The 17,884-nt window shown below is 39.3% G+C and overlaps 2 protein-coding genes across 2 annotated transcripts; one reads left to right on the top strand and one right to left on the bottom strand.

The window, feature by feature from the left end:
- Nucleotides 1-5,463: 5,463 nt before the first annotated feature.
- On the bottom strand, nucleotides 5,464-9,861 carry wdr83 (WD repeat domain containing 83). The gene is made up of 10 exons (XM_067585443.1): nucleotides 9,700-9,861; nucleotides 9,266-9,376; nucleotides 8,897-9,017; nucleotides 8,318-8,423; nucleotides 8,160-8,208; nucleotides 7,843-7,969; nucleotides 7,609-7,676; nucleotides 7,164-7,272; nucleotides 6,502-6,616; nucleotides 5,464-6,223 (listed from the first exon to the last, which is right to left on the bottom strand). Exons 2-10 carry the CDS (start codon nucleotides 9,366-9,368, stop codon nucleotides 6,068-6,070), a joined length of 954 nt encoding a protein of 317 aa, XP_067441544.1. The 5' UTR covers nucleotides 9,369-9,376; nucleotides 9,700-9,861; the 3' UTR covers nucleotides 5,464-6,067.
- An 84-nt stretch (nucleotides 9,862-9,945) lies between these two features.
- wdr83os (WD repeat domain 83 opposite strand) lies at nucleotides 9,946-15,083 on the top strand. Its single transcript, XM_067585445.1, has 4 exons — nucleotides 9,946-10,115; nucleotides 12,073-12,178; nucleotides 13,095-13,192; nucleotides 14,672-15,083. The coding sequence occupies exons 1-4, from the start codon at nucleotides 10,066-10,068 to the stop codon at nucleotides 14,736-14,738; spliced, it is 321 nt and encodes a 106-aa protein (XP_067441546.1). The 5' UTR covers nucleotides 9,946-10,065; the 3' UTR covers nucleotides 14,739-15,083.
- The last annotated feature ends 2,801 nt before the right edge of the window (nucleotides 15,084-17,884 follow it).

Raw genomic sequence — 17,884 nt, 5'->3', positions numbered from 1 at the left:
TTGGCCTTCGTCCCTGCGTCTCTTTGAAAAGTAGAAGGAATGTGTCAGGCTCTTTGCCCTTTCGTGCACTTGTTTTCCATGGAAATTACCGGAAAAATGGGTGCTCTCAGTGAGAAGCATTTTGCTTGGCTGAGGGCAGTTGAGTCAAGCGGAGCTCTTATTGTTGTTAACCTGTACAGGTTGACAAAGAACTTTCATTTATTGTATACTGCATGCACAAAGATGAAGGTTACATGCATGTATGTACTGACACTTAAAAGCTGCCCAGTATAACCATAGTCCTAAAAGACCAGACTATAAAGTACCAGAGCGGGGTTTTGCTCAGTGGCGCTTCAATGGTTGAATTTCTGAACCCCTTTAAAACTAAACACCAGATGTCAACTTGTTCAAGCGGCTCAGACAAGATTTCACAATTTCTTTGCACAATAACTCATTAAACTGTAAACTTTTAGGCTGAAATTTTATCGTTTGAAAAAGGTTTTTGTGCTGTTGATATACATTTTTGTATATAGAAGGTATTCTGGGTTAAATTTGCAACTATTTTTTTGTTTGTTTGTTTTTTTAATTACCGTTCAAAAAATGTTGTTGCATTCTTTACATTAAATAAATAGAACTTAAATCATTATGGCTGTTTTAGGTAACATAAGGCCATAGTACAGTGTGATTTTGAAACAAATAGTGTAAAACCTAAAGAATACACTCTCTCTGCTCTCTGAAAGCTTCAGTAAGGATTAATCATACATTTATTAATGACTGATGACGTATTCATGAATGACAAATGGGTTCAGAAGTTTGATATAGAGACTAATTATGAGGGGGGACTGTGAAGGGTCAGAATATGAATCGTATGAAATGGTTAAAAATTTTGGAGACAGTTATGTCCAACTGAAATTGTTTTTACTTTAGCAAGTGTAGCATTTGCATGAGGTGAATGCGTGATGGTGATGATTTGGACTAGCAGCAGATAGTCCAAGAAATATATAGTCAGTGTTGTTAAACACCTGTATTTGAGGTGGAGCTTGCTTAAAAATACATTTTTCATTTTAATGTCTCATTTTGTGCAGTCTCCAAAGCCTTATCCTGGAAAGAATTATTGAAATTCCTGGCAGTAAATTTCATGGATCATTGTGAGTTCAAGATTTAGGGATGATTCCTTTTTAATTCATATCAGCAGTGCTATAATAAATGAGAAATGGGGCTGTTTAACTGAAATAAATAAACTCAAAATCTCATTGGACATACTCCTCTTGTCTAAATATAACTAAGTGAAACCAGGAGGCAAATACTAAAACAGCTCTGTAAAAGTAATATCCTTTTTTTTGATTATTGTATTATTCGCATGCATTGGATATTTCCTGCTATGTGAACTGCTTACTCTTTTCTTTAATGTTCATTCCTTTGTTTACCATTTATGTTCCACCTTTTCTTGTTTAGACTTTACAGATTGTCTCTTGTTATTTTAATAGATAATTCAACACCTGACTGAAAGAGTTTTCACATGCACATTTACTTTCATAATGTTGATCAATGTGCATTTCGCCTATACAAAGAATACTGTATATGTTTAAATATTCTTAGCACACTATAATCCAGAGCAGTTAAGAGTCTGTGTAACTGTGCTGCTGCCGTTTGTCTACGCAACATACAGTAACTGAAGCAGTGTGTTTGGAGGAAATTGCCTCAGTTAACATTTAAACAGACAATTTGTCTTGATGAAGTAAATCCATCCTCCACAGTCAAGCAAGTCATTCATTTAAACTAAAACGATGGTGTCGTGAAGACTTTCAAATTTCAGTGATTTTAAATAGTTCGCATTTGGCTCTATGATATTACCCTGCTGTCAAAAGGTTTCAGAAATCATTGGAAATAAGTAATTGATTTTTGATTTGATTGATTTTTTTAATTGACATCTTTCCCACCACTGCCGTATTCTTAAGAAACTACATATGTCAGGTTTTGATCATGTTATTCAGTTTGCTAATATTAATCTAAACTTATCCATAAATATCTAAAAAAAACAGGCTCTTGAGGTACTTCTACTACCTGAGGAACCGTAAGGTGTCCTTTTGTAAATCAAATTAAAACTGTTTTTAAAAAGGAACCAGATGTGTAGTCTTGTATGATCTGTTGGTTCTCTTTGAGTTGTGTTGTTTTACATATTTTGTTGTTGTGTTTTGTGTATCATATTTGTATGAAGGTCCGTACAGACATTGTTAACCAGCTTATGCTATAAATGCCAAGGTGCATGGCATTAGTCCAACACCATATACTTGTCTCCATTAAAATAAACAATAAATACATAAAACTGTACTTAAAAAGTCAAAAATGTAAAGCAAACCATAATGCCTTATTACATCTGTATTCTTGGCTGTTAATGGATGATTTTAATGAACTGGAAATACTTACTAGAAATAAACCTACACTTACTTTAGTCTTACAAGCAGTCTTAATTGTGAGGTACATATAAAGATAAATGTGATCAATTTAGATGGAGTTCACAGATATAAATCTAGAGAGAATGATACGTGTTATTGTAGGGCTGTTTGTGATTAAAGCGACTGGTTTCAGTATTCTCAGATATAGAGGAGGACCAGACGGTTTGGCAGCTCATTACCTAATTCAGCGGTTATCCATATTTTCAGCCTGAGTCACATCATTTGCTATAAAAAGGTGCACAGAGGTGTTTGACCTGCACCTGTATGGCAGAAACAGGGTCCAAATATGCACTTTCTTGCAAACTCCAAATTCCACTCACTGCCTGTTCGGGCCCTATGACCTTTACATAATGCATATTCTACATATTCTACATGTCAGCCACACATTGCTGATCCAATCCCTCAATTTATGGACCGGCTCTGTCTTCTTTTCAAGACGAGTCACCTATTGTGGAATGTCTGCTGAAACAGGCCCTGTTGTGTTCTAATTATAACCTGACTTCCTTTTTTTCTCTTCAGCGTTTAACCTTTTAGAGTTTCTTCTTACGTTCCTTTATCAATCCTCAGAAATTACCTTTAAAATTAGAAAAGTGACTAAAGCAGATTACAACGGGGGCCTATTTAAAGACATTCCACAATGACTTATCTTGCTCTTTTAAACTTTTTAAAAGCTCCATCATTTACATTTCCTACATGACTCATTTTTTTTTTTTTTTTGCTTTTTGTTTGTGTATTGATAATTTTCTGATTGATAATTTTCTGTCTATGAACGTATCTCTTGGCTGCCTTTCCACTTCCGTGTCTGTCTTGCTATCTTTCTAATGATTCATTTATCACACATTCTTCTCAGCATCATCAAAGTGGCATCATTGTCCACTCCTTCAAGTCACTCCTTTTAAGAAACCCCAACCCTCCATTTGCCAGGGGCCAGAGTCCTCTGGAAAAACATCTGCGGGAAACTCAACAATAAACCAGTGATTTACACCAATTAGATAATCCCAACAGGACAAATTCTGGGTCAAACGCCCGCCTGCCCTCCTACGCTAGCTGTCAGGCTCAGGTGAATGGAATAGTCTGTTGGCAAGTAACGGGTTAGTGTCTGTCTCCCCCCTACACCTCCTCGTCTCGTCCCTTCACCCCCCTTCATCTCCGAGGGCTATATATTGGAGGTCGCGACTCGTCTACATCTTAAGCATCACTCGCACCCGCAAACACTTGCAGACACGTCTGGTTCTCTTTGAGCGACGGCGTAGACGAAGAGCAGACTCTAGCGATGAGGTCCCTGCTGAAGCTGGTTGTGATTCTGTTCTGCATCCAGAGGGGAGAGGGCCACTGGCTGAGGTCACTGATCGGTGAGTGTTGGCTGAAATGAGGGTCATGACCTATGACCTTTTGGCTAAAATCTACATTTTACTGAATTTCCCAATGTTGTGTTAAATATGGTGTATATACTGAGAAATTTGATCTTTTAGCTAGAGTGTAAATATTTGTTGTTTCAATGTGGATTGGGGTGAAGTTTGAAAGTAGTTGCACTTAGCTGTCAGTTAGGACCCTTTTGATAAATTTCTTACCAGTAATTTGGTACATATGATACGTATAGATAACTCTTTCTGCCTTTTCTAGATCAGAAACGAGAAACAGCATCACACATGTCTCCAAGTGAGGACAACAAAAGCAGAGATCCTGCTGAAGAAGATGGCCAAACAGAGACTTCTGAAGTTGGGCCATCACCCGATTCCATCGTCCCGATCCCGGTCCGGTCACGCCGTTCCACTCATGACTCCCAGTGTGGCCTGCACTCCATCCTGCTGCAGGTTCGAGACCTCGGGCTTGGCTACGACTCAGACGAATCCGTCCTCTTCAAGTACTGCAGCGGGACGTGTCCCCGCGTTCGCTCCAACCACGACCTCACCCTCACCAACCTGCAGCTCAGTGGGGTGCTCCCACAACCGGCGCCCGGGGAGCTGTGGCACAACGCGCCCTGTTGCCGGCCCTCCCACCATGAGGACATGGCCTTCCTCGATAACTCACACCGCTGGCACAAGGTGGAGAAGCTGTCGGCTGCGGGCTGCAGCTGTGTGGGCTAGAGGGCTGAACGTAGACGGGTGAAGCGGGGAGTGAAAGGGTGGGGCGGTATGAAGCGATCGAGATGATCTGGGAGGACAAAACTGGTTTTCTTGTAATTTCTGAAAACGACAACTTTCATTCCAATATTTCATGTTTTATGTCACAAAATCAAGCTATTTTCCCCAAATTGACACGAGTCGCTTTTGGGTGAAAACCTCATAACTCCAAGTTTTGTTGATTTAAATGGTTTGACTTCAACTGAAGATCTCATGAACCTCAACAGGATTAGAATTTAACAACTTTTGGCTTATGAGAGCTTTAAAAAAACTACTCCGATATCAGTCAAGCTAAAAACCAGGATGCTTTCTGAGTTCATGAACAGTTTGCATTCTGGAAAAAAGGGGAGTTTTTCATTTGACGTCTGCAATAAATACATAAAGGGATTTGGAAGGGAAGTCTTCAAATGTAAATACTTTTTCATACTTATGTCAACTGATTTTGCTCTATTCTGAATGTTTTGATATCCTGACAACGCCGTTTAGAAGAGCAGAACTCAATCAGAGACACGATTCTACAAGAAACTACTTGACATTTTTTTTGTAAATACGCTGACATATATATTTATTTAAAATCTTTAGTGCAATTTTGGGGTTTATAATAGAATGGATCATGTGTACAAAGCTGCATAGCTACATCTTGTGGTTCGACAAATGCAGCCGAGTGAAGCTCTTTACAATTCAGACAAAGACACCGACGGTCCTGCCACATTTTAAAACATTTATTTATGTATAATAAGTTATTTATTTATTTGTTGCCATTCATTTGTCATGCTGATTAACTTATTTTATAACGTGCTCATCTCTATGTTCATTGTGTACAGTACTAATAAAGATAAGCTTGTAAAGAACCGAACCGTGTTGGTTGGAGTATCATTTATATAAAGAAGACAAAATACATAATGTGGTGTGAATTATAAAAGAAAATGTTTATTCGGTTTTGTACAAAAATATTTTGATGTCATACAAAAATTAATAAATCCAATAGCGTGCGGGCGAGATGACTCACTAATGAGCTGAATTCATATCCAGATTGTGTATTCTGTGAAACATCTGGTAACAAAATCTCAACAGCATTTGCTTTCCGCTTTAAAGAACTACATTTTTGTAAAGTTAACAACCATAAAGACAGACTGGGAATCTGGCTGAAGAGTTAACTTTATTTAGACGGCAACTGTCTGAAAGTAGCTCACCTCAGGACTAAAATAAAACCACTTCTCCAGCATGGTTATTTATAAATTTACACACACTCCAGTTATGATCTCATTGATTTGGGTAGTCCACGTGAGCCTTTACGATTCCTGATATTCCTTCTTTCAGCACTTCTTTTCCAGCACCAGCAACCTCGTCTTTACAGACAGAAAAACTAAACGTGGTAGTAAGATGCCACATTAGGTTTTATATAACTCCATCAGGCATCCTAATTTGGTTTTCTTTAGGACGACAGTATAGCCTTGTTACTAGAATAACAGGAATCTTCTCAGTACGCTTCTACTACTTTCACCCTCTCTATGTGGCCATCGTATCCTCCTCTGTCTCCTCTGGCTCTGCCCCCCACACCTGGACACGCCCCTCCATGGCTGTAAGGAGGCAGGTCTCTGTGGGGTGGAAGGACAGCGACTGGACGACAGCCTTCCCCACCGGCAGCTTCAAGGACAGAGAACCCTGGAAGTGAGGGACGCAACGAAAATTTGATGAAAATTTGGTGACAAATAGCATAGTGAGGATAATTTGATTTTGAGGATGGACTGGTTCTTGAAGACAGATTGTCAACCGAGTCCACTATTACACTCCTCTGCTATTCTGTTATAAAAGAGGACTCAGGCTGCTGCTCTACATGCTATTGTTAAATATTTGTTAGTATTTCTGTCCACTGTACTTTTGTAAAACGGTTGTGATGAAACGTTCAGTGCTCTACGGAGGTTGTTTAACGGGACGCTTACCTCCACGAGGTCCCAGCAGTAGACGTGTCCGTCCTCTGAGCAGCTCAGGATGTGGGTGTCTTTATTGGACAGGCAGCAGTCCAGCTTATAGCCCTTCATCTTGTGTCCTGTATACCTGAGTAAAACAAACAAACAAAACAAATGCTGGTAATGTGTTGAAACATAGATGACAGTTTACAGCTTAAACAGTGGAATAAAAGTGTTCAAGCCTAAATATTGTTTTAGTGTAATGTTGTTCTTTAAAATGACTAAGAATCACTGCTTTTGTTTTTATAGATTTTCCTGGAAAAATATCTTGATTTTTTAGAAGGAGCTGATTAAAGATATTGCTGGTAATGTTGCAGCATGCACAACTCAGATTGTCCCCCTTACATATGTTAGATAAAATATAGAGAGAAGATTCAAATGCTCTGCTGATTATGAGTACTTCAAGTACTAAAAAACCTGTAAATGTTGACACTATTTTTCACAACTGCAAACGATAATTTACGACTTTTATACTAAAATTTCATCGATTTTTTTATTGACTTGTATACTCAAAACAATGATCCCTTCCTATACTGTTTTATCACACTGTTTTATCTTTTAAACAAAGTGGAAGGAGACCCAGTGATGTGAAGGCATCATGCTCTAAATGAGAGAAACAGTTGAACACCACTCACTCTCCCAGCATTTCTCCGGTGCTCTTGTCCAGCAGTCTGACCGTTGAATCCAGACTGGAGCTCAGTGTGCACTGACCGTCCTGACTGAAACACACACAGGTGATGGGACCTGGAACACACAAACATACAAGTTACAAGTGCATTTAAAACTTCTGCACACACGTCCTTTACTGAGCAGGTGAAAATGTGAATGATCACATGAGTAACACATTAAGAACTGATGTCTTAGTGTAAAAACAAAAACTGCTTTATGATATATCAACACTTAACTTTACTTTTCTGTTAGCTTTCTACTCTTATGAGCTATATTTTCATCTTCTGTAATTCTATATTATCATTTTTTTTTTTATAAATCTTACACTGCTGGGATGCATCTTCAACAGAATAATAGTCGTCACCATGTTTTCTGAATGTGGAAAATACCGTAATGGATAAGATTACTCACTGCTGATGAAGTCCACATGCAGTTGTCCCATTCTCAGGTCGTAGCGCCTCACTCTGCCGTCCACCGACCTAAACAGAAGATGTTTGTTGTGAGAAGAGTGTGTCAGTGCAATCTTAAAATGTATGTTATAAAACGTTATAACTGCTGCAGTCTGAATGAACAGGAGACATTAGTAATTTGTGAATTAATCTTAAAATCAAATCCAAATAATGGCAAAATAAGTAGTTTTCTGACCCTGTAAGCAGCTCATGTTGCATCACTTTGACGCTGCTGATGCTGTCTCGAGCCTCATCTAGAACCTGGATGGGCTCAAATCTTCGGGACCTGGTGTCCCAGCACCGCACGGTCCCGTCTATGGAACCTGAATGGTGAAAAATAGATATAATACTTTTATTTATACACAAACACAGCATGAATAAATGAACATAAAACTCTAATAATAGTGATACAATTTGAAACAGTAAATGATCAATATTAGTTTTGATCGACTGGACCACACACTAATATACTGAATAATGTATTGTAGGTATGTTACATGATTGGAGACTTACCAGACAAGATGACAGTTGCCTCCTCATTGAACTGAACACAGTTGACTTTCTGCAGACAGAAAATTTTAGTGAGATCAAGAAAAAAAGCAAAACCAAACAGACAGAGAAACAAAGTGACATTGTGCAGGTGTGACAAACAAACAGACAGCAGAACTGACCCCGGCATGACCTCTGAGCTTTCGTGTGACCTGGCCGGTGGCGACGTCCCACAAGATCACTGTCTTGTCCGAGCTGCAGGAGCAGATCTGGCTGTTGTCATAGGAACTGTGGAAGTAGCCAATGAGAAACAAGAACGGTTCATTCATGCAGGGGTTAAGAGTTATAAAGCGCTATTCTGTACTTCAGTAAAGTATAGTTAGTTATTGTGTCATGTGCATACCAGTGCCCAACTCACATCGACTTACAAGAACACCAAAATACAGTTGCAGTGGTGAAACATTTGTCAAACATAGACAAGAACAAAACTTCCTACATTACATTGCAAACAAACAAAGTCTTTGTTTAATCAAGAAAATAATCAGCATGATGAACTGATTATGAATTGTTGTTAGTTGCAGCCCTACATGTAGTCATCCTGCCCATTCCTTTATCTATCTATCTCTTAAGGACATCTTTTCAACATTTCTCCTTCTTCATGTGTTTACACTACTTTATCATGTAATTTGATGAAACTATATCGCTGAATCGACCTGCCTGACACAGTGTAGGTGAGGTGACTGTGACAACTCTTCGCTCACCTATCTGCATCCAGAACCTCGTATCCGTGGCCACTGTACGTCTTCAACAGGGTCCCTCGGCTCACACTCCACAACTTTAGAGATTTGTCACTGCCACAGGACAGCAAGTAGTTCCCATCAGCTGATCAAGCAGGGAGACAGGAGACAGAGACAGGTGTAAGCTGAAGCAGCTGACATCACAAAGAGTGTACAGACTTAAATAATACAAACATGACACAATAGAAGAAAAGAACGCAGAGTATTTACTTTACTCTGTTAATTTAACTGGACTACAGTCAGACTATAGTATGCATGTTTTCATATATTGGATATTGATTTATCTCAACAGTCTCAACATTAGCATGATGAATATTTGTGTGTCATTATTACAATTGAAGCGAACAGCCCTGACAGCTCCTTGCTGACAGTCTACGGTCCTGAGCAGATGCTGGGGAAGCTGAGGAGCCTGAGGTCTGGGGAGAGGAAACGCCATGACACAACCTGTGTGGACAAACAAACACATGTCAGTAACAATTCCCCCTTCATTAGCAGCTGGTTCTTATGTGGTTTTATCCCTTTTAATTTAAAACTTGCACTTTATTTAGAACCGTAAGTCGTCTAGTATTAACGTTACTTCTTGGCCCCTCAAAAACTCTATTTTACTTCACTGGCTTCCTCAAAGGACACTAAAATGACTTCTGGAAGTCCGGTTTCTAGCTTGAAAAGTAGATTTTTGTATACAAACCTGACTAGCATACAAACAACACTTTACACTCCATCTAGCATTTTCTTCTCACAGCGGTGTGAGTTATTGTTTTACTTACCAAAAAAAGTTCAAATTTAGGGGTGGGTCATGTTGATTTTCCTGATGTAATTAGTTAAATCAATTAGTAACCAATTTTAACTTCATGTTTTTACAGTCTAGCTAAAGTCTCTTCCATTCATTTTACCCCTTATGTTTGCTAATACGCGCAATGCATACTGGGATCAAGTACTCCTTTCAAAATAAGATTCCGACAAGCTTCTTCCCGTTTAAGTTTAGCCTACGGAGTACGCTCAACTTTAATTTTGAAACACACCGGAAATACACCTCAGGCCGTTCACGAAAGGGCCGATCAGCTGTCATTCTGTCCCTGGAGTTTAAATTTACTCCTAAAAAAAATCATAACACGAGGGAATTGTAGCATATTATGTCCTCCAACAACATGTCAGACCCGAGGCGACAGAATAAGATTTTGAGGTGAGTATTTTATACAGAAAATCGAGCTTTTTTTTAAGTGAAATTAGCTACTTTAGCTAATGGCAGCTAACCAGCTAACCTCAAATCATGAGTGTAGCTTGAAGGGATTAGCGATTAGCTCATTTAGCTGTAGGATTTATACACTCCTGAACTGTCTGCATATGTGGATAATTACTTAAATATTCAATCGTTTATCGGTGGTTTAGTTCTGTTCATTAATTTGTTAACAGTATTTCTAAATGAGTAGTGTTTCCATATGTCGTTCATTGCTATTTGCCCTCATCTCATTCATGGCAGTCAGTTAGCAAATGACTTTCTCATTGGGCTACTCTTCAGTGTATTTTGTTCTTTTCAAACTAACGATTAATGTCATTATTCAATCATCTGTCGATTACTTTCTCGATTAATAGATACGTTGTCCGGTCCATACAAAGTCAGAAAATTATGAAAAACGTCGATCACTGTTTCCCAAAGTCCCAGGAGACGTCATCAATTGTCTTGTTTTATCCTCAACCCAAAGATATTCAGTTTACTGTCATAGAGGACTAAAGAAACCAGAAAATATTCACATTGAGAAGCTGGAATCAGAGAATTTCGACTTTTTTTTTCTTAAAAAATGACTCGATGAATTGATTATCAAAATAGTTGGCAATTAATATAATAATTGGCATTAATCAAATAATTCACTAGTTGTTCCAGCTCTATTTCAAAGTTAGAAACATTGTTCTTTAGGAGCTGAATAATTAACACAATCTTGTGGCACAAGGTTACGTTTACACTATATGGCCAAAGGTCAGTGGAACCCCCTGTATATACATCTGGGGCTGTTTTTCTTGGTTTTAACTTGACCCCTTAGCTTCAGTTAAGAGAAACAGTAATGTTATAGTATAAATCGATATTTTAGACAATGTTGTTCTTCCAACTTTGTGCCAACAGCTTGGGAAAGGCCCTTACCTGTTTCAGTATGCAAAGCCAGGTCCATAATGAAATGCTTTTCCCAATTTGCTGTGGAAGAACTTCAATGGCCTTCACAGACTCTGATCTCAGCCACATCCAACACCTTTGAGATGAACTGAAAGCTGACTGCGAGCCAGGCCTTATCGCCAACATCAATGCACAACCTCACTAATACTCTTGTGGCTGAATGAGAGTAAATCTCTGCAGCCAGGTTCCAAAATCAAGTAGAAAGCCGAGTAGAGAAAGTTGAGCAGAGTGGAGGCTGTTACAGCAGCGGATCGATGTCCATGGTTTAGAATTTAGATGTTCAACAATCACATTTGGGTTAAAATGTTCAGGACCAGGAGTGCAACAGTTGCAGGGCCCACATAACATGAAAAATGATGAGTGTGCAAGGCATGTAGTGCACAGTAGCCTTAACTTATCACTTTTAAAATGTTAAATATTTAAAGATCCCCTTCAGACATGCTGGAGGACATTTGAATAATAATTTGTATCCGTTTTTTTTTTCCACAAAAAAGTTCAATTACTTAGTTAGAAATTCTTCAAATGACATCTACTCCTTCTCCCTCATTAAAAATCCAGAATGTATGAATATGTAAACAGTTTTCATTTCAAAAGTTTAGCTGCCGGACACAAGATGTCTCCTACTTCACTGTAAAGTCCATTCTCAGTGTTTGTGCATTACAGGTTTCAAGTTTCCACATCACACTTGTGTAAATTGAATATTCAACCAGGATTAGCTTCCGAAAATAGTTGTGATGTCACAAGTCATGCTTGTTGGCCCACCGCTTTAACATTTTCATGAACACATATAGAAACTTCCCCGTTCAGCAGAAGAATGTGAAACAGCCTTCAAATGTTAAACTCTGCACATAAGCTCCAAACATCCAACTGCAGTAACAAGAAGAAAAACACATTTTTGAGCGGCGGGGGGCTTTAAAACACACAATAAAACAACCGACATTAAGTGTTTGATCGTGCTTTTATGGTGTTACAGGTACAAGCCTCCCAGCACAGAGACCAACCCCACACTGGAGGACCCCACCCCTGACTACATGAACCTGCTCGGCATGATCTTCAGCATGTGTGGACTGATGCTCAAGGTGACCTACAGGAACACACACACACACACACACACACACACACACACAGACACACACACATACAACCTCTGTCTCCTATGCCTCCTCTGTCATCTGCCTGTGTGTCCACACTAAAGGGCTGTTGTCTCTGAAGGGTAGAGCTTGGTCCAGCCCAATCGTTCCATTTAGAAGATTAAAGGTAAACTCACCTTTTAGGTTGAAGGATGAAGGGCAGCTTTCGCCTTTCAGGACACAATAGACTTAATCAAAAGGGCAAAGGCGGTACGCTCATGTGGCCTCCCAGTCCAATAGCAGATCATTTGTTTAATTGATTGTCTTTCCATCAACAAATACGTTTCTTTACTTGTTTGTGTTCAATGTTAAAACAATTGAACGTATTATTTTCCCCCTAAAATCTCAAAATTCAGTAACACTGCCAGGTCTAAGTGCAAGAAACACTCATACTACAAATGTACCTATAGAACCACTAGAGGTGTACAAAATAATGGCAACAATATATTATATGACTATCTGTATATCGTAGATAAGTACAGTAAAACAATACTGTACATGTGAAGGAAGCACAGTAACCTTTGCCTGTAGAACAGCTTTTGTGTTGGGAAGCATCACGTCATGCATCTTTGTTTTCAGAACAGGATTAGAGCAGTTTCCAAATGACAACACCAAATTGAGAGTCATCATGTATTCATTGATTTGGTGCCTTTTAATCAGCTGTGCCGTCGTCTAGCCTGGTTCAGTTATCTCCATAATAAACTTCAACTGTTTGTTTTTGTAAATGCAGTTTGTCTGTCTCTCTCTAAAGAAATGTCTGATCACTAGCAGAACATTATATGTACCATTATATGAAATTTTAATCTTTCAAATCTTCCCTATGCTGGTACATCTAACCTGTGTAACCTGTGTGTTTGTGTTTCAGCTGAAGTGGTGCGCCTGGATCGCGGTCTACTGCTCGTTCATCAGCTTCGCAAACTCCAGAAGCTCCGAAGACACCAAACAGATGATGAGCAGCTTCATGTGAGTATGAAACATAGATTACAGATTATAGTTTGGCTAGCAGTGTCGGTCCGGGAGGGTTGTACCACAGAGATCAGGGAGAAAAGACCAGCCTTCTGTCTAACTTCGAGCTTGGAGATAAATCAATAATATAGTTAATTGACTTTCAGTGGAATTACATCTTGAAGAAATGCTTATATCACATTATCATTTTTACAATGTTATAAATGATTCTAAGCCAACTGTAATACAAAAACTTAACAAAATGAGTTATTGAAGTTTTTCTTTTACACTTTTGAATTATACTATTCTGTCCGACCCAAGCTTCCCCCTGATTTGGCAGAGAAGCGTGCGCACTCAAAAACGTTTAATTCTGGCAAACTGTGGGCGTCTTTACTGCTCGTTATAGGGGATGTGACTCTCTGTTGCAGCTCTTAGTTATGATAAAGGCTAATGAAGGTACTACTGTATGTGTTTACATTAAAGTCTTAAATTAAGCAGCTTTAAAACCGTAGCTTAGACTCAATTCTGCCTGCCATCGAGACTCCAGATGAGCCAACTCTAATGTCCAAAAGCTTTTAACTGTGTGACCTCCAGGGTTGATACATTTCCATTTGCTTATAAAAAGTGTACTACACCGGGGCACCGGTCCAGTAAAGCTGGGCCGGGCCCCCGCAGACAGACAGATTTGCACAGAGGAAAAGCCCTCTGGTCCATTGTCTAGATGAGGTTGTATTAAAGACAAGCTTGATGAAGACGTAGTTTTAGTAACGCAAAATGTTTGGCTCAGCAAGTAATGTCAGACGATGAACTTAATGCACCAGCGTCTTGCGCGTAGATGCCGGTTCAAGGTCGGTTTAAGGACATTTGTCAATTGCCAAGATGTGATGTAAGCATCCCTGTGTTATTAAATAAAGGTGAGTTTCTACACTGGATGAAAAGAGAAGTGGAGGGCAGGTACATGTTTGTGTAAATGAACCACTCAATGGCCTCATATGTCTCAGATGAATTCATTATACTGGCTTCAATACTATTCAGACCTGCACTCAACTCCAATAATATGCCAGCCAATAATATGCCAAAAAGAACTGGAGTGTGTTTTTTTGCTTCATAGGCGAAAGCAGGGTGTAATTTAAAAAGTCACACTCCATGAACACAAGTGCTCTTTGAAATCAGGGATCACAACACATGCAAACGTGTTAGCAATACTGTCTACACCTGATGAAGGCTAAAGACTAAGCCTCGCAATAGTGAAGGTTTTTTTTTAAATTCTGCAGACTCAGAGCACCTTGGAATTTAGTTCCTTGTAGTCTTAATAAAACTATGTTATAAATTATGCACTTTCTGTTACATTTATGGTGTACACTTGTATGTTTATCCTGCTCCAATATAATTCTGAGCAGGAAATTCATTAAACTAAGGTGGCAAGCTACTCAAGAAGCGGTGTTTCTGTTTCATAGTGACTTTAAAACTAACATTTCTTTTTTTTTTTGTCCGCAGGCTGTCCATCTCAGCAGTTGTAATGTCCTACCTCCAGAACCCACAGCCGATGTCGCCGCCATGGTAACCAAAGGCCCACGACGGAGGAGCATGGGAGTGAATTGTGGACGCCGGAGTGGGTGACGAGACAGCTGACTGGCCCCCCTGGCTGTCGGCGAGCAAAAACAGAGACGGAAAGGAAGATAATGCGATAGAGAGAGAAAACAGATGACCAGGAGAGGTGGACAGTAAAGAGGACGCTACATCATAGATGAAGGGATCAAATGGCCTTTGACTGTGTTCTCATGATGTTCTCTTTTCAGCCTTTTCTAAGTCTTTTGTTGTTTTATGGAAACTTTGACGTTTTACTTTTACGTTTGGCTGATCTGTTGAGGAGTTTATGGTAAATAAAGATGTACGGTTTTAAAAGGAACTGCTGGCTTTTGTTTGTCTTTGGAAGAGAACATTAAAGTTGCATTCACATCACATGGAAGTTTTGGTATTATTATGGTACCAGTCTATCACTTATAAATACTGTCTATATCAACATCCTAGTGGCAACTATAACTATAATATTTCTCTGAAAGCTGCAATATATCACACTCGGCACTAAATGACAGCGAGGCACTGATGCCTCTCATCAACTTAAGTCCCTTTTTCAATTTTAATTCAATTCAGTTTACTTTATTTTACCTGAATAATCTGCTCAGTATCAATACTGCTTTCCAGAGAGTCATGGAAACATTTTAAAACAAAGAGAATTAAAACACATCAGTCTATTGAACAAGACTTCAAGCTAACTTTACCCTGATTTAGTTGTTTGTTTTACTAGTTTGTTACTTTAACCTTTTTTAACCCCCACATAATCAACTCTGATTAATATACAACACAGATAAATCTCTGCTTAACTCTTAAAAACTTAATTTAAACAGATTTTTATATATAATAGAGTGGATTATAGTGCTTTTATACAACAAAAAAAGAGGATAAGAATTACACAAAATGTAAATATCAATCATATGGCACACTTCTAAACATGAGGTTATGTAAAGGTACTCTGTGAAATTTGAGATATGAACGAATAGTTGTACACAAGTAAATTTCTTGTACAGGATTAAACCGTACTGGTGTTGTGAGTGTGCACTTTCAGGTTCAGGTAACTTATAATGCACTACACACCGCAGCAGACATTTATCTGTTGAGAGGTCCCCACCCCCCCACCCTCACCCCTCCCACCCCCCTTCCCCTCTTCTGGGTTCAGGAGCTGTTACATCTGCTAATCAGTCACACACACACATTTACAGTAGGTCTAACCCTCTCCAGTCTCTCCTCTATTAAGCAATAAAGCCCTGCTCTCTCTCTCTCCTCTACAACACACACACACACACACACAGCATTAATTGCTTGTGTGTGTGTGTGCTGATGACCTGACAAGAAGCTGGAGTGTCAGCTGGATGTGAGACTGATTTAATGGCTGTGTAACTCATGTCTCCTCAGGCCGGGCTCTGCTGAGGCCACGCTGAGTGGGAAATTGCTGCCACAATTTCAGCAAACTCCACTGGATTTTCTCTTGATTTAGTCCTGACTCAAACTGCTAACTGACTGACTTTTTGGAGCACAACAACTCCCTTTACACTTTTTGTTGTGGCTTTTAAATTCTGCCCGTCCCAGTCACAATGCCGCATTTGTTGTTGATTGCTATCAGAGGAGAGGATATTGAATTTGTCCCGAGTCAGCAGTTATCATCAGCATTGATCGGGTGGGCTGCGTAATTTGGATATTAAAAACTGTCACAGTTTGCTGAATGTGGATCTTAAGTTCAGCCGGTGACAGGTTTGAGGCAATTTTAATTAAATCTAATCTCCATATTCTGCACTGTTGGATCTGCCAAATCAAAGCAGAGTGTAAGGAGGACTCTTGTGGATCAGACCTCCATCTCACTCTGTAACACTAGAGGGCACAACGGTATCACAAATGAGTCTTGAATGAACATCAGTGGCCTCAACTAGTATGGAGGAAAAGCACCAAAATGACACTAAAATGATGTTTTCTCACAGAAATGTTTTAATCTCGAAAGACATTTTTACACAAAACGGCACAAAATCCCTCCAATAAATACTTCTTAGTGATGTTGAACAGCTGGCAAGTGAAGTTTTTAAGGCTGTCCTGAAACTACTCCTCACACATTCACCATGGGAGCCCACTGACCCAGGTTGCCCCTCTACTCTGAACTATTCCTGCTGCCAGTCAAAATAATATGAGATACCAGAGTTTGTTTTAGTCTCTTGAGAAGAAGCCAATACCTGGCAAATAATTTAAAAAGCAACTTCTACAGACTTGAAACCTGATCCAGATGAGACTTAAAGCAAACATAAAGGTTTGTTTTGGTTATGTCAAAGCTTCGGTGTACCTGCCTGCGGTGAGTCTTATTTCGGGGTTTAATCAAGACCAGCGGTGAGTCTGCGTCCGTTGGGAAAAGGGAGGTTCTGTCTGCTTATGGCTTCAGAGACCAAGGCGCCGATTTGCAGATTGTGTAGACGTTGCGAAAGTTTTTGCTTATTAAGTCTCAAATTACCACCACACCACTTTAATTCACTTTAATTTATCTTATTTTTATTAATGTTATCAAGTGTTTCCATCTTATGTTACATTAATGGGTTTTTTTACATGCTTTTATGTCCTTTTCATGTGAAGCACTTGGTGCATGTGATTTATTTTATTGTAAAGCACTTTGAGCTGCATTACTTGTATGAAAGGTGATAAACAAATAAAGTTATTATTATTATTATTATTATTAGCCTGTTTGAGTAATTTCAGATATCTAGATAGAGTCTTTATTGTTCCAAGGGAGATTTGTTATCACAGCCTGTACATACAGATATCCACACAACATATGCAATGTCTACAAAAACCCATAGAGCGCATCCTTACTGGAGACTTACTGGTGTGGTTTGGCAACCTGATCGAACAAGACCACAAACAACTGAGTAGGACAGTAAAAAAACAGCTTCAAACATCATCACAGCCACAGATTCAGGACATTAACTTCTCCGCTGCAGAAGGAAGACCTTAAGTATTACGGAGGACACCAGCCATCCAACACATGGTCTGTTCTCATTCCTTCCCTCAGGAAAACGCCCACAGAGCATCAGAGCTCAGACCAGCCGCCTCAAAGACAGTTTTTACCCCGAGGCAGTTAGAGTAGTACTGGGCAGTAAGCACTTACGTAACTCA

The sequence above is a fragment of the Thunnus thynnus genome, chromosome 3 (assembly GCF_963924715.1).
Source record: "Thunnus thynnus chromosome 3, fThuThy2.1, whole genome shotgun sequence".
Classification (NCBI taxonomy): Eukaryota; Metazoa; Chordata; class Actinopteri; order Scombriformes; family Scombridae; genus Thunnus; species Thunnus thynnus.
Note: the sequence above shows the minus strand (reverse complement) of the source record. Positions and strands in the feature narration are given on the sequence as shown.